At 51.7% G+C, this 15,573-nt stretch overlaps 1 protein-coding gene across 4 annotated transcripts in view; it reads left to right on the top strand.

Moving 5' to 3' along the window:
• Positions 1–15,573, top strand: part of ADCY3 (adenylate cyclase 3) — a 90,362-nt gene that overhangs the window by 8,004 nt on the left and 66,785 nt on the right. For 2 of the 4 annotated variants that reach the window (XM_045010269.1, XM_045010267.1), the window contains exon 2: positions 15,119–15,268. In XM_045010269.1, coding sequence (XP_044866204.1) covers positions 15,119–15,268 — 150 coding nt within the window. Of the gene's footprint in view, positions 1–4,633; positions 5,011–15,118; positions 15,269–15,573 lie in introns of those variants that run through there. The other 2 variants (XM_045010270.1, XM_045010271.1) reach the window with 2 other exon arrangements.

Consider the following 15,573-nt stretch of genomic DNA (forward strand, 5'->3'; position numbering starts at 1 on the left):
CCACTCTCTCTCTTTTGCATGTGTGTCTGTGGGTGCTGCAGACTCAGTGATCAGAGTACGCAGGACCTCCAAACCGCAGGGTCGTCCAGCAGTGGTCAGGGCATCCCAGCACTCATGATGTGGTGTCCTGAAGAGAGTTCAGGACAGTGGTCTCCAAATGGGCATGACTGTCCTGTGAAAAGTGCCTGGTCCAGCAGAGCCACCTTAGCCTCTAATGGAGGGCTCGAGGCCTGTTAAAGGGGTGTGCTGCATGGGTGAAAACAGGCTACCCACAACACGTTTCCAGCCTCTTTGAAGAAGTGGCCAAACTCGTGAGGCTTAAGGCTTTGTCATTCCCTGGGGATTTGCCCTGATTACCAGTAGTGACCAGCTGCTGTGTAGTGAAAACCCCTAGTGCAGATAGCCAGAGCTACTATTTGCACTGGTATAAACTCATCCCTGGGTGCATGGCACCAATGTAGAACCACTAATAGTGGCTAACTCTGCCTGTGCTAAGCCGTACTGCAGGGTGGCATTGGAGCAAATCCCCAGGCCTGAGAGTTCACGATGGGCCTCCCCTTGTAATACATTACTGTGAATCCCAGGTAAAGAGATGATCCATTCCGTGTCATCCGCTGAAACCAAACCCTCCACCCCAGCGCCAGCCTTTCAGTGCTCTGTGTTAATTGTTTCTGTCGTACAGAGTGTACGGGGCCAGCAAAACCTTGGCAACTCGGCATGCCTGAGTCTCTGCACTCTGGAAAAGAGGAACATTATGTCCAGAAATAAACATATGCTTTATTATTAAAGGCATTTGTATGGTTCCTGGAGGGTGTTGCTATTAATAGGGTGTTGCTGGAGCAGTTCTAATCTGGGCTGGATGGCTATAAAGAGCAAAGCCAAGAAGTTCTGCTCCTGATCAAGCTGACAAAGAGGCCGTTGTATGATGCACCACAGCAGGGGGTCAGAGTTCAGGTTCCAGTAAGAAAGCAGGAAGGATGGATGGCCCAGTGGTTAGAGCACTAGCTGGCGACAGGGTTTCAATTTTCTGCTCTGCCACAGACTCCCTGGGTGACTTTGGGCAAACCACTCTGTGGGTTCTGTGCCTCAGTTTCCCAAGTGTTCTATCAGCATAATAGCTCTGCCCTGCCTCATAGGGGTGGTGTGAGGGTAAGTAGATCCTGCAGTTATGAGAACCAGCTACTTCCAGGAGGTAGGAGAAAGTCAAATGCTCTCCAAATCTCTGGAGTCCAGATTGTCACAGGATCCCGTCTCTTATATGGCAAGCATGGCTTCTTTCATGCTCGCTAGGAGTTTGTAGCCCCACGAGCAGCCTGGAGGTCCTGGGGGATGGAACAGAATGGAGGAGAAAAAAGAGAATATGAGTCAAACCTGACAAAAGCTTGAGTTCACGGAGAGTTTTGGATGAGGCAGTTTCACCATAGGGAGTGGGTGGTAAAGGCTGATGCAAAGTCCCCGGAATGTAACCAGAAGGACCCACGGGGCTCTCTTGTCTGTGTGCTTTCTTCCATACCACACTGGAGGCATGGACCTGTCTGCCTCCTCTGAGTGTGTACGTGTGTGCTGTCATCCACTAGGGGCAGGCCCAGAGACTAGGCCATGCATGGAGGGTGGGACCTGTAGACTGTGTTCCCCAGTGGTCAGATCGGAAGGAGGAGGCAAAGGGGCAATACACTAGTCAGACTCCATTCACAATCCTAGAGTAGCTGGATGTTTTTGCTAAAATGATCAGCAGCAATATAGGTAACAATGTTGACTTTGGAAGAGTCACTATTAGGTTTCAGAGTCAACACCAACATTGCAATAAATGGGGGGGAGGAGTTCACCCTTCTCAGACACGTCGCTGCAGACTCTCAGGAAGTCAACGCTGCCTTGGGTCACACCTGCTGAGCCCCCCAGAGTTCCCAGGCCACTTAATGAGGTGCCTAAATATGGATTTTAGATGCCTTATTGTAAGCAACTAAGGTGGCAAGTCTTGGCCTGAGTTTTTCTCCCTGCTGCCAAAATGCAGCAACTCTTGCCAGCAGCTCCATGTCTGCTCTTAGGGCGGAGCCTGCCTGTTTGCTATATGCTTGTACAGCACCTAGCACAGTGGGACCCCTGTCCTCAAAGTGCTACGTTAATATAAATAATAAATTTATTGTCCTCGAATTCTATGGCCTCATCCTTTCCAGCCGATCCAAATGCCGCTTCTAAGATTCTCTCCCTTCTGAATTCTCTTTACTGGGTTCCCAGTTTCTTCTAGAATCACAAGTGTCTCCTAACTTTCAAAGCTCTCCATAAATCTGCTCCTGCCTTTATCTCCCCCTGCTGCGATGCTCCCAATCTCCTCTCCTGGTCGCGCCTCTTGACGAATACCATCTGAAGCTTCGGTCCTTCTTTCCTCCCATAACTGGGATGGCCTTCCAGGTGTAGACCAGGTTCCTTCCCTCTCCTCCACATCCCACCTGTCCCAGAGAGCCTATTGACAATGACAAACACATTCCTGTTCCCCATATCTATGCTCCTATAGTGCTAGGGGAAGCGGGTTATAAAGCGGTTCAGGGGTGCAGTGTAGATGGGATGGTCGCTGTGTCCCAAGTCCGGTGACAGCCTTCGGATGGCTCAGATCCCCTGGCCCCAGTACGTGTGGAGTACAGGGTTGTAACTAACCAAGTCTGGGAGACAAGACATTTTGTCCCTGTTCTTCAGGTGGTGTAAACCAGCTCTTCTGAGGTCGGTTTACACCAGGGGTAGGCAGTCTATGGCACGTGTGCCAAGGCGGCACGCGAGCTGATTTTCAGTGGCACTCACACTGCCCGGGTCCTGGCCACCAGGCCGGGGGGCTCTGCATTTTAATTTAATTTTAAATGAAGCTTCTTAAACATTTTAAAAACCTTATTTACTTTATATACAGCAATAGTTTAGTTATCTATTATAGACTTATAAAAAGAGACCTTCTAAAAAGGTTAAAATGTATGACTGGCACGCCAAACCTTAAATCAGAGTGAATAAATGAAGACTCGGCACATCACTTCTGAAAGGTTGCCGACCCCTGGTTTACACCATCTGAGGATCTGGCCCATGGTGTCTGGAGGCTACAAGCACCTTGGGGCAGGGACTCTATGGCTGTCCTGCTAGGATGTGTCTCCTGTGCAGGGCGTTGTGCTCTCCCAGCGCTATGGTGATGATCGAAGCAGGGAGGTTATTAACCCTGGTTTCTTTCTCCCCGCCTGCTCCTGTCTCTCAGCTTGGGGATTGTTTGTGTTTAGTCTCTCCTCCTATTCTCTTTAAAGCCGGCTCTAGCTAATTGTTTGCATTTAGCGTTAAGTAAGTGAAGCCCTGGGCAGCCTCTGCAGGGAATTTCCTGCCTCCTGAGCCACAGGCAGTGCAACAACACCGCTGGGGCTGAATTAAAGGTGTTAGCAAGGATTAAGCTAATGGTGTCCTAAAACCCTTCCACTGCGGCTAGGCTTGGAGTGTAACCCTCTTTCTCCAGGTGCTTCTGTCTCTAGTGCTAGTGCTGCTTCTGCGGCTCCTCAGTGTAGCTGTTCCCTAGCTCCCTCTGCTCCCTGCTTTCTGTCAGGAGATCGGTGTCGGAAAGGCCATTGAATCTACTTAGTATCTCGGCTTGTGCTGCTGCTGTTCTTTCTCATTTCCCCCCCACCCTCCTTCCAGATGTTCTTAAGAGAACCTTATTGGGGTGCAGGGGGGATTAATGAAGAGCCACAGAGCCTTCTGCCTCTTGATCCCAGGTGTGAGTCCAGCCCAAGTCAGTGGTGAGTGACAGAAATGACCATTTGGTGGTCTGTGTCCGGTTCCTAGTGGACAAGAATCAGATTTGAAGGAAGGACAGCCACTCGCTTCCGTTCCTCTTTGGCATGATCGAGAGGATGGAGGATTAGAAATGCCGCTCTTCTTACCCAGGAGGAAAACGGATCTAGAAGATCTCCTCTGGGACGCTGGCCATATAGCAGCCCCCTTGGTTTGAGGCTGGGGGTTGTGTCTGATGAAACTTTCCAGTCATTCAAAGAAGTGGGGATTTAGTTATCTTTTTGGAACCCTGATGGAGGGTAGCAAATATTCCGTGCTTTGGCTCAAACTTATTTTGACCCCTTAGTTCTGGGAGCGACTCCGTCCAAAACTGCTCTCTAGGCGTGTCAGGCTAGGCGTAGGCTGAGAAAGGCCTTCTTGAATGCAAGGGCCTCACTGGATGTTTTCCACACATGATCGTACAGGAGTCACCACTGAGGAGGAGTCTAGAGGCCAGATCCCCAGGTGATGGAGCTACAATGATTTGCATTGTCATGAGACAAAGCACAGAAACCCCAGAGCAGAGGAAGGTTGGCATGGGGGAAAGGAGACCCTGGGGGAGGGGGAAATTCCATCTTGCTAAGGTGGCCTGAAAGGACTCCACCACCCTGGGCCCCTCTCTCTGCAGTGGTTCATTACCGGGCTGCGGATCTCTGGGTTCAGGTCCTGAATAATAATAAGCGTACGTGAGAAGCTCCCTTGGAGAGGTGGATTTTGTGCAGCTCTGGTGCTTGCAGAACACTGTGGGGGCCTTCTGAGCAGACACAACCTCCTTAGAACAGTTAGTTGTCATGACAACGCGGGGGAGTTGTTTAAAATAGCAAGTGGCCGGCATTTGGATGGTTGTGCCCCCACCACCCCCAGAACTTTCTCTCTCCCTTTCCTAGGAGTCTCTGTTGAGGGGGTTTCCCTCTCGTTGGGAATCCCCCATCCCTTCCTGCCCGCATGATTGCATTGCGCAGCCATTCCCGAGCGGTACTGGTGGGAAAACCAACTCTGTGGACCTGTCAGCATGAGCTGCCACTTGTGTGTCTCGCCAGCTCCAGGGCAGACTGGCTCCCTCTGAAAGGAGAAGGGTGGGTTCTGTGCCCCCCTAGCTGCCACCCCTCTGCGGCACAGCTCTGGGAGTCAGCCTGGACCTCTTCACTTCGCCCTTATGGTCACCGGGTCTGGACATCACTTAGCACAGTACCCCTGTCCTGGTTGGAGCTTCTGAGGGTACGTCTACACTGCACTGTAAACCTGGGTCTGTGGGGGACACGCTTATGGACTCAGTGTTTCCAAGCCTGGGCTTGAGTGTCCACACTACACTGTAAAACCTGGGTGTACAGTGGCTGGACCCGGGGCTCAGAGCCATGCTGGTGAATCCATGCTGCACTACGCCGGCTTTCTAACTTGGATCTGCGTCCATGCTGCAAAACGACAGGGTTTGGACCTGAGTCGCAGCAGGAATTGGGCTCAGACACAGGAGGCCCTGGGTCCTGAGTGTTTGTTGCCAAGTCAGACTGATTTGTGGATGCACAGTAGAGAGATTTGGGCTCAAACCTGAGTCAGAGCCAGGGTTTACAGTGCAGTGTGGAAGCACCCAGAGTGCTGTCAGAGCAATAACGTGTGAATAGCATCTGCATGCTTGGAGATGCCATGTGACAGCAGGTGCGGACGGGGCTTGGCGTTTGGGACTGTGATGGGGTGTGTGCACATGTATGCAGAGAGGATGGTCGGAGTACTGCTAGTCTGGGACTTGGGAGAGCCAGGGTCAATTCCCTGCTCTGCCAAGTGCTTCTTGTGACCCTGGGCTAAAGATCTCCCATAGCTCAGGCAGTGCCCGGGGGCTTATTTTTGGTGCTGAAGATCATGGGTTCCATCCTTGCTGGTGTCTTGTTTGTATGTGGCCAGGTGTGTTAGCCTGCACCCAGCTGGGATTAAATCCTGTCCCTGAGGGGAGAGCAGGGATCCGAAAGGCTGTGCATTGGTCACCAGGCTGGGAGCAAAGGGCCTTGGCAAGGGGCATCAATACCAAGTGGGGGTGTTTCTGGCGCTGTGCTTTCCTCTCCTGCTCTGCGAAGATTTGGGAGCAGTTCCCTGATGCCAAGGGGATCATGGACACTCCTGGGCTTGCCAGCGAGCAGCCATTTGTTGTTCTCCCCTGGCAGAAGGGGGGGATTAGGCTGCCGCTAGGCGTACGTAAGGGGGTCCGGGGGGGCCCCAGCTAAGGATGGAACTGGCCTCCCTGTCCAGAGGGGAAGCCTGAGAAAATGCCCCCAGGCTGGAGGAGAAGGGACACTGCTTGCTTTAAACACCCTGTTTTCCCCACCCTGACCTCTCTTCGTGTTAGCAGCCCCTTATTGCCTGGGGGGCTGGCAGGAGCCCTTGCTGCTGTGAGTCTTGGGTTTGGTGACCTGGTCCTTTCCCTCTCTAGCCTGGAAGGGACCCTGGGTGTTGCCTCTTCCAGAAGGGAGAGAGCCCAGCTGTGTGGGGTGGGGGGGAGAAACCCAGCACTGGAGAGGCTGCTCTGGGGAGTGTATGGTGGAATGGGGGAAGGGAGCATGTGTAAAATCTGCTGTCCTGACTAATTGGCCACTTGCGCTTGAATCTCTGGGGCTGCCTAGTAAAGCTAAAGACGCCTATGAATACTCAGCATTTTTACAGGGCTTATCAAACACCAACACCTTAATCCTCACAGCGCCCCTGGAAAGGAGACAAGTAACTTACCCCCTGGTATGGGTGGGGAAACCGAGGCATGGAGAGGTCAAGTGACTTGGCCACGGTCCTGGGGAGCCCATGGCAGAGCTGGGGTAAAGACCATTACTGGCCTGACTGTACAACTCCATGTTCTGATTGGCTGCCTTGATGCTGTCGCAACTGTGCACCAGCTCCCGTGGGTGAGGAGCTGAGACCTAATCACCACCACACACACGGTTTCCCTGTGCCCCAGGGACCACAGCACACACCATATCCCTACGCCCAAAGGGACAAGGTAGTGGACAAAGATTAGGGCAGGCTGCAAAGTGAAAGGGGTAGAGGGTTAGCTTTTGGGAGGGAGCTGAAGGTGGAGATAATTTTTAAATGTCTCCTTCCTCTTAATGGGCCGGGTCCTTCATCCACAGAAGTTGGTGGCTCTTTGCACCATGTTAGATCAGGAGCTGCTCAGTAATCCCAGGTTAGTGTTTAGAATAGAACACGAGTGGCTGTCTGGCGAGCGGGGTATCTAAAGCAATGTTTAAAAATGAATACGAGGAATAAGAACATAACACAAGAACGGCCACACTGGGTCAGACCAACAGTCCTTCTAGCCCAGAATCCTGTCTTCCGACAGTGGCCAACGCCAGGTGCCCCAGAGGGAATGAACGGGGCAGGCAATCATTGAGTGATCCATCCCCTGTTGTCCACTCCTAGCGTCTGGCAGCTAGAGGCTTAGGATGCCCAGGGCATGGGGTTTGTCCCTGACCAGCTTGGCTAGTAGCCATTGATGGACCTGTCCTCCATGAACTTATCTAGCTCTTTTTTGAACCCAGTTACAGTTTTGGCCTTCACAACATCGCACAGTCAACCTGTGGGATATTTTGTGAAGAAATACTGCCTTTGTTTGTTTTAAACCTGCTGCCTATTAATTTCTTTGAGTGACCCCTGGTTCTTATGTGAAGGGATAAATAACACTTCCTTATTCACTTTCTCTCCACCAGTCCTGATCTTATAGACCTCTCTCATATCCCCCGCCTTGGTCGCCTCTTTTCCAAGCTGAACAGTTCCAGTTTTTTTAAACTCGCCTCATATGGAAGCTGTTTTATCCCCCTAATCATTTTTGTTGACCTTCTCTGGACTTTTCCCACTTCTAATATAGATGTAGTTTTGAGATGGGGCCACCAGAACTGCATGCAGTATTCAAGGTGTAGGTGTACTGTGGATTTATATAGTGGCATTATGATATTTTCTGTTTTATTATCTTTCTGTACCTTATTATTACCTTTCCTAATGGTTCCTAACATTCTGTTCGCTTTTTCAACTGCTGCTGCACATTGAGCAGATGTTTTCAAAGAACTATCCACAATGACTCAAAGATCTCTTTCTTGAGTGGTGACAGCTAATTTAGACCCATCATTTTGTATGTATATTTGAGATTATGTTTTCCAGTGTGAATAGGTTCAAACTTTTAGAGATGAGGCATTTCTAGCCTTCCCACTGCTATTTCACTTACCGTATTTATCGGCGTATAACACGCACAGGCGTATAACACGCACCTTCATTTTAAAGGGGAAATTTCAGGAAAAAGACTTAAATTTCAAATAAAGGACTTTGAAGCTCGGGGGGGAGGGGGGACGGGATCTCGGGCCGCTCGGGAGGGGGTCGGGGACTAAGGCCGCTCGGGGCTCGGGCCGGGCCGGGCCGCGCCGCTCGGGAGGGGGGCGGGGGCTAGGGCCAGGGCCGCTCGGGGGAGGGAGGGAGGACGGGGTCTCGGGCCGCTCTGGAGGGGCGCGGGGGCTAAGTAGGGTGACCAGATCACACAGGTGAAATATCGGGACGCGGGGGGGGGAACAAAAAAACTCTAACCCCCCCCCCGCCCCCGCCGCCGCCGCCGCCGCTCCATACCCCGTCCCACCCCCATCAGCTTGCCTCTGCTCCGTCTCCACTTCTCCCCTCCCTCCAGTGGAAAAAAAAAAACAAAACCCGGCCGCCGGTGTGGGGGGGCGAGGCGTGGAGCTCCGGCGGTTTTTTTCTCCGCCGCCCCCGCGTCCCGATATTTCATCTTTGTCCATACCCCGTCCCGCCGCCGCCGCCGCCGCCAGAAGCTGGACTGGAGCAGTTCGCAGGGTGAGTGCTGGGGGGGCCACCCCCTCCCTTCAGGCTTGCGCCGCCATACAGCTGATCAGCGCAAGCCTGGGCGGGAGGAGGAATGCGGCGTGTTTGGGGAAGAGGCGGGGCCAGGGCAGAGATTTGGGGAGGGGTCCAATGGGGGAAGGAGGTAGCAGGACTGGGGGGGGGGCTAGGGCCGCGCTGCTCGGGAGTGGGGCAGGGGCTAGGGCGCCGCTCCGCGCCGCTGGGGGGGGGTTATAGGTTATATCGGCGTATAACACGCACACATCATTTGCCCCCTATTTTCAGGGGAAAAAAGTGCGTGTTATACGCCGATAAATACGGTATGCTCTTGGTAGGAACTATTTGTCAGAGTGGAAGGAAACATTGCATCATCCCACCAAAAGAGTGTGGTTTTGTGTTTGTGGATTTTTTTATTATTCAAGTGCAGCTCTGCTCTGAAAAGTAACTCTGCAAAGATGCTGCTACAGCCCTCAGGTGACTGGATGTCCCGGTATTATCGGGACCATTCTGACATTAGGGGCTTTGTATTATATAAGCAACTATATTCCTCCCCCTTCTCCTCAAAAAAAAAAAGTGTCCCCATTTTTCACACTTGCGGTCTGGTCACCCTATGTGGCACTCAGTGTTTATTGTGTGTCAGCGACTGCAGAGCAAATAGGCTCTCTTTAAAAGTAAGACAGTTTTATTCCTAAACAAAAAGTTCTCCCAACTCCCCTGGGGTCTGTCTGAGTGTCAAGCTGGGTTCTTTACTTCTCCTGCACCATCACCTACCATAAACCTACCAGGTTAAATTATGCTCTTGTGCTTTGCCTAGGCTAGGATAAAAAGTGTTGTGTTCGAACGTATAAGCAGTCAGATTTGAAGAATCTAGACATGGAACTCTGACTTAGCATCTTCTCTGTGCTAGGCATGTGCTAGTTAGATGTGTTAAGTAACATCACCCCTAGTCTAGACAAAGCCTCAGTGACTCCCAGTGTCTTCAAATGAAGCCCTCAGTGATCTCTGTGCCTTCCATGTGTTTGAACAGATGTAACTGATTGGAACTTAGTGAGCAATTCGGTTGCTGCACCAGAAGGAACAGAGGCCAGCTCACTCCCGGAGCTGGGCTGGCTCTGCAGGGTTAATGGAGAAAAGAAAGCAGTAAAAACTTACCTGGGTCACTCAGGACTGACGGATACAAGTGGGAAGCAAGATCTGGGGAGTGAGAAGGGGCTATTTTTATATACTCTTCGGAGCGGAACTGCACTTCAGAGTTAATGATCCCTGCTCTGATAGCAATGAGCCATGCCAGGGTGTGCGTTAATAGGCTGTTGGCCTTTGGCCTCTGGGCTGGCTACACACCCGAGGTGTGCAGCAATAAATAACAGAGAGAGCATGAGATTGAGGTGAGGGAGGAGGAGGGATGTTTTGAATCTGTTCGAAGCCTCTCTGCAGCAAAAAGGCGGCACCAGAAGGCAGGTGCTGCTAAGAAGATTCCTGCACCAGTGGTGGTGATGCTGTGGAGGATCACATAGAATGGATGGGGTATTAGGGGTGAGGCTGGGGGCTAGGATTTCAAGAAGCACAGCACAGGAGGGGCAGTCTGACAGATAGGGGGCAGTGGTGGCTTTGTGCCGCCAAGATCCTGGGCTGCTGTGGGGCTGGGAGGGTGCACATCAGAGCATCTCTGGGCTGCCTTTGGGTTGTTGCGCAGCTCAGGGTAGCTGGAGCAGAACATCGTGCCTCTTCCGCCTCCCACTCCAATATACCCAGGCTGTGAGGTGGGCAGCACAGAGCCCAGCACAACAGTCCCTGCACTGGGGGAATTCCACTGCTCTGCCCCCATATGGCTCCTGCATGCTGCCAGGAGCTCCATAAGGGGTCAGTATCTGGACCTTGCTTCATGAGGTTGTCCAAAGAAAGTCCCCAGAGGGCCTTAAAAACAAGGGAGGTCTAGAGCCAGCTCCTGAAGCAAACAGGGACCCAGTGAATTTGTTTGAGGGTGGGAAAGGAAATCTGCAAAGGAGCTGCTGTAGAGAGTTGGGCATGACTTCTGCTCTCTCTCCTCCCCCCTGATCTAGCATGACGGCTGCATTTTGCAAGTGTGGGTGGATTTCTCTATGAAGCAGCAAAGTGCTGGAGCCTTCACCTCTTCCCAAGGGTCTGACCTGCTGGAGAAGGCTGGGCTTTCACGACACTGGTTTCCGTGCAGAGGCAAAGCTCAGTGCATTTCAGAAGGGGGGCCTGGCACATCACTGAATAACACTAGAAGATGCTGTGAAGCTAGCGAGGATGAATGAGGATGGTTAGCCAGTCCCCGTGGCTCAAGGCGTCATCTGATTGACAGTGAGGGTCATGTAGGAATTCCCCCTTATCCCTCTGGGGCAGTGTTGCAGTAAGGGGCGGTCTGGCATTAGCCGCTGATGGGGACAGGCAACTGGACTAGATGGACCATTGTTGTATTCTCTGTGCTAATTCCTATGGCTTGACAGTAATTGCAAGGAATGTGCTAGGCAGCAGTGGGAGTCCCTGCTGAGGGGATAATGTGCAAGGAGTGGGCCAGAGGGGGTGGGACATCAGGGTTTCCTGAGAATCATGGTTTCCTTTCCCAGTGCTTAAAGGGAAAGCCAGGGACAGGTTCCATCGCTTCAAAAGGAGCTTCCCCATCTCTGGTCCTTGAAATGACTCATCCTTCTTGTCTGTGTCCCTTCCGTGTAAACAGGGGTGGAACCATCCCTCTTCTGAGCAGCGGTAGGGATGGGTGACAGAAATTGTACCAGAGTTTGCATTATTCAACTGTGCCAGTGCACAGTCCAGTAATGCAGCTCCCTGCTAGTCCAGCCCTGGGCTCCTCACAGACAGCTCTGCCAATGACCCTCAATCCTGACCTCAGCTATTCCAGTTCTGTGCTTGCCACCCGTAGCTTTGCTGGTGCCCCTCAATCTCAACCTGCAGCCTCTCTGCTATTTGAGCTCTGGGCTCCACACGTGTCGCTCTGCCAGTGCCCCTCAATGATGACCTGCTGCCTCACTGCTGTTCCACTCCTGGGTCTCTCCTGAGCGGACATGCCAATGGTATTGAACTGAGCATTGTTTTTAATGTGGTGACGTGTCCACTAAGGATTTGTGCGGTTCATGTTGACCTGTGACCTTGCTGAGGTGTCAGCATTTGTGCCTATCCATCTCTTCCACAGACCGAGGATTCCTGCAACCCCAGTGAGATGCCTCCCAATCACTGTAGGGCTAATGACAGGTCAGCCTGTTGTATTCAACAGCCGTCCTCACCTTTCCCAGGCATGGGGCTCCCATAGACTCGTCTGTCATCTCTAGAATGCTTAACCAAGGATGCCCTTGGAGTTGAAGCACAGGGCTGGAACTTGGGAGATCTAAGCTTAAATCCCACAAGTCACTTCCTCTCTCTGCATGTGCTTCCCCATCTGTAACACAGGGATGATTCCACTTCCCCCAGCCCGTGGAGGGGCTGAGGGATTACGTCCTTAGCGTTTGGATGGGGCTGTGAGATCCTGTGAAGGGACGTGCTTGAGGAGTGGATAGGATTATCATTGATCACCGGGATCGAGGAAAGCCGGCCAGCTGTGGGGTTGTAGGACCCTTACCAGTGGTTTTTGCTTTTTGAGAACTTAAAGTTCTCAAACTGGAAACAAGTGCAAATAAACTGTATGCTCTCTGTTGGCTTGAGCAGTTCTGTAGAAGTGAGTATAATCTGAAGTTGTGCCTGGAGTTGTTTGTATCTGGACCTAGTGTAAATGGGTGCAACGCCTTTCCGTGGAGTTGTGTCAGCGTAGACTTGCTCCCCGCCCCAGCCTCTGTGTTCAGCGTAGCAAAGTGTGTAGCTTGGGGCAGAACTGCTCAAGAAGTTCCTTTCCCCCAGGGCCTTCCCGGGAGATTACAGACCTGATGACTTTTTCCAAAACAGCTAAGCAAGTTTTAATGAAGAGAAGTTAGAATGAGTCTCCCTAGGGGTGACAGAAAGGGCCGTAAGGCCAGCACAGAAAACAGAGAGTGCGCCGGCTTGGCATGTTACAGAAGTGGCTTTCTCATGTCTCTGCTCGTTAATGGGCTGCTGCCTGGGAACAAGTAATGGCCAAGGTGACTAGTGGTTGAGACACATTATAGTAGCGGTCTGACTTTTTCCAAAGGGCTCAGCACTTCTGAAAATCAGACCCCTTGAAGGTGTCTTGAGTTTGGCACCCAAAATCTCTACTCCCTGTCTGAGAGAGAGGCCAACATATGTAGATGGTAACTCGGCTCCCTGGCTGAGTGAATAACCACATCCTGGCCCAAATGCAGTGAGGCTGAAGCCTGTTACAGGGAACGGGAATGCAGAGCGGGTGTGTGTGCGTGAGACATGCTCTGCTCCCAGTGCCAGGCTAGGGAGTGTAGGGGTTGAGGAGGCCAGAGAGGAAGGGCCAGGCCTTTGATGGTAGAGAAGGAAACAGCAGGATTGGTACATGATGTGAGGGGCGGATGAGAGAAGTAGACGACTGGCAGATGTTAAGACCAGAAGGGACCAGTGTGATCTCCTGAGTAACACAGTCCAGCCATTTGAGGCCCTGCACAGTGGGGAGGAGCAACTTGGAAAGGGCATCAGAGCAAACCTGCATTTGTACAGCACCTTGCGCAATGGGGTCCTGATTTGTGGCTGGAGCTGTTAGGTGCTACAAGAATACAGATAATAGTACTCGTACAAAAAGTAAGAACATAAGAGCGGCCATACTGGGTCAGACCAATGGTCCATCTAGCCCAGTGTCCTGTCTTCTGACAGTGGCCAGTGCCAGGTGCTTCAGAGGGAATGAACAGGACAGGACAGTTATCTAGTGATCCATCCTCTGTCGTCCAGTCCCAGCTTCTGGCAGTCAGATGTTTAGGGACACCCAGAGCATGGAGTTGCATCCCTGACCATCTTGGCTAATAGCCATTGATGGACATATGCTCCATGAAGTACCATGTCTGCCCAGAACAGAGGTTTTGCAGATTTGCTTTCAATGGCCCTAACTCCAACCTAGACGACTCGGCTTGTCTACCTTGAGCAGATGCAGATGGGCTGCTGAGATTTGAACTGGTGGTTCCAAGGAACCTAGGAATTTCAAACCTGATGCTTAAAAGGGTAAGCCGTCCCCTTCATCTTACACAGCAGCAACAGGCCTTGCTTACGTTACTCCTAAATCGTCATCATCATCATCATCTCAGGTTTTGTTTATACAGCACTGTGAATGTGCGTGACACTTTAGAGGAAGAAAAGACACCATCCCTCCCTGAGTGAAGGCAACTAATCTAAACGAGCACATGGTATGACGAGGGGAGGGCAAGGGTGAACATGATAAAAAGATCATGTCACTGCCGCTAGTGTTATTGATCATTTATTTAACATCTATGTATAGCAGCACAGCGGAGCACGTCCGTGCTGTCACTTTGAAACCCTGCTGAAGAAGTTGCCATGGTTTCAGATTGACAGTGCGGAGTGCCTGTCCAACAGGCTCTAAAAATATGAAGTCTCACTGGAACCTTGCTGAGCGGAGAGGGGAAATCACATCCAGGAGCATGGATGGGCTCCCCTGTTCTTACCAGAGGTTTACTAACACTGCCACTGCATAGTACTGGAGCAAGCCTGTGGAATGCTGACCCTTTGCCCCTCTCCACATGGTATAGGATCCTAATGAACTGCTTAGTGTATGTGTCTTACTTCCTTCTACCAGATGGAGCCAGAGCTGTTCAACTGTGTGTCATAGGCCCTCTACTGTTAGTGGTTACAAGGAGGTTCTCCCTTAATTCCGGGTGCAGTGCAGGAGGAGCTGAGAGCTTGTTGTGCTGCGACCATGAAGTTGTGAGTGATCATACTGTGCAGCATAGAGAGAGCCAGGAAGTCCTGGGGCATTCTGGATTTATTACAGAACTGATCTATGGAATGTTCAAGGACATTGAAAGGTTGCAAATTCAAAACTGATAAACAGAAATACTTTCCTACACAATGTGGATTTCCACTGTGGAACTTGTGGCCACATAAAGTTGTTGAAGCCATGAACAAGATGCAAAGAGGGCAACAAGAATATCCAGAGTTACAATGGTAAAGACCAAGAAATAAGAATTTAAGGAGGGATTATAAAGCCTCATGGGTCAGGACTATTGTGGGTTAGGATGAGATATTATGGGGGGTTTCTTACACCTTCCTCTTAAGCAGCTGGTGCAGGCCACTGTGGGAGACAGGACACTGAGCTAGATGGACCTTGGGTCTGATCCAGTCTGACAATTCCTATGTTCCTATAGGCCCCTGTTCAGGCTAATTCAGGGGGGTGGGGGTGGGGGTGGTTATTCCTTTCTCTGAAACATTTGCAGCAGCCCGCTGTGGGAGACATGATTTTGGGATACACGGGCCATGGGACTGGCCATCTGGCAGTTCTGGCGGTGGTGAGTGTGGACAGCAATGTCCCTGTCTTCTCCTGCAAGCTCCCTCTTGTCTTTCCCTTCTGCGCTGATGTCACCCCTTCTCTCTCTCTCTTTCTCTCTCTCTTAAGATCCTGTCCAATGTCGCCATCTACCTGTGCACCATCACTGTGGGCATCATGTCCTACTACATGGCAGATCGCAAGCACCGCAAGGCCTTCCTGGAAGCACGGCAGTCTCTCGAGGTCAAACTCAACCTGGAGGAACAAAGCCAGCAGCAGGTAAGAGCAGATCCCCGATTTGCTGCCAGATGCTTGTGTCTTCCTGCCAGAGAGCATGTCGCTGGCCTGTCCTCTCGTGCGGCAGGGAGGGAGATGTGGGAAGCTTATTGAGGATGGAGGAAAGCTGTTCCACTCTGGGGCTGACTCTGTCAGCTCCCCAGATCCCGTCCCCCTCCTCTGCTGTCGCCAGTGGAAAGTGATCGCAGAGAGACCTTGTGCAAAATGATGGATCCTGATGCCAGTCCAGGGCTGTGTCTTTAGCGTGGTGACCCTCTGCTTTCGGCGCTGCAGGTCAGCTCCAAGGT

Source organism: Mauremys mutica, chromosome 3, assembly GCF_020497125.1.
Source record: "Mauremys mutica isolate MM-2020 ecotype Southern chromosome 3, ASM2049712v1, whole genome shotgun sequence".
In the NCBI taxonomy this organism is placed as follows: domain Eukaryota; kingdom Metazoa; phylum Chordata; order Testudines; family Geoemydidae; genus Mauremys; species Mauremys mutica.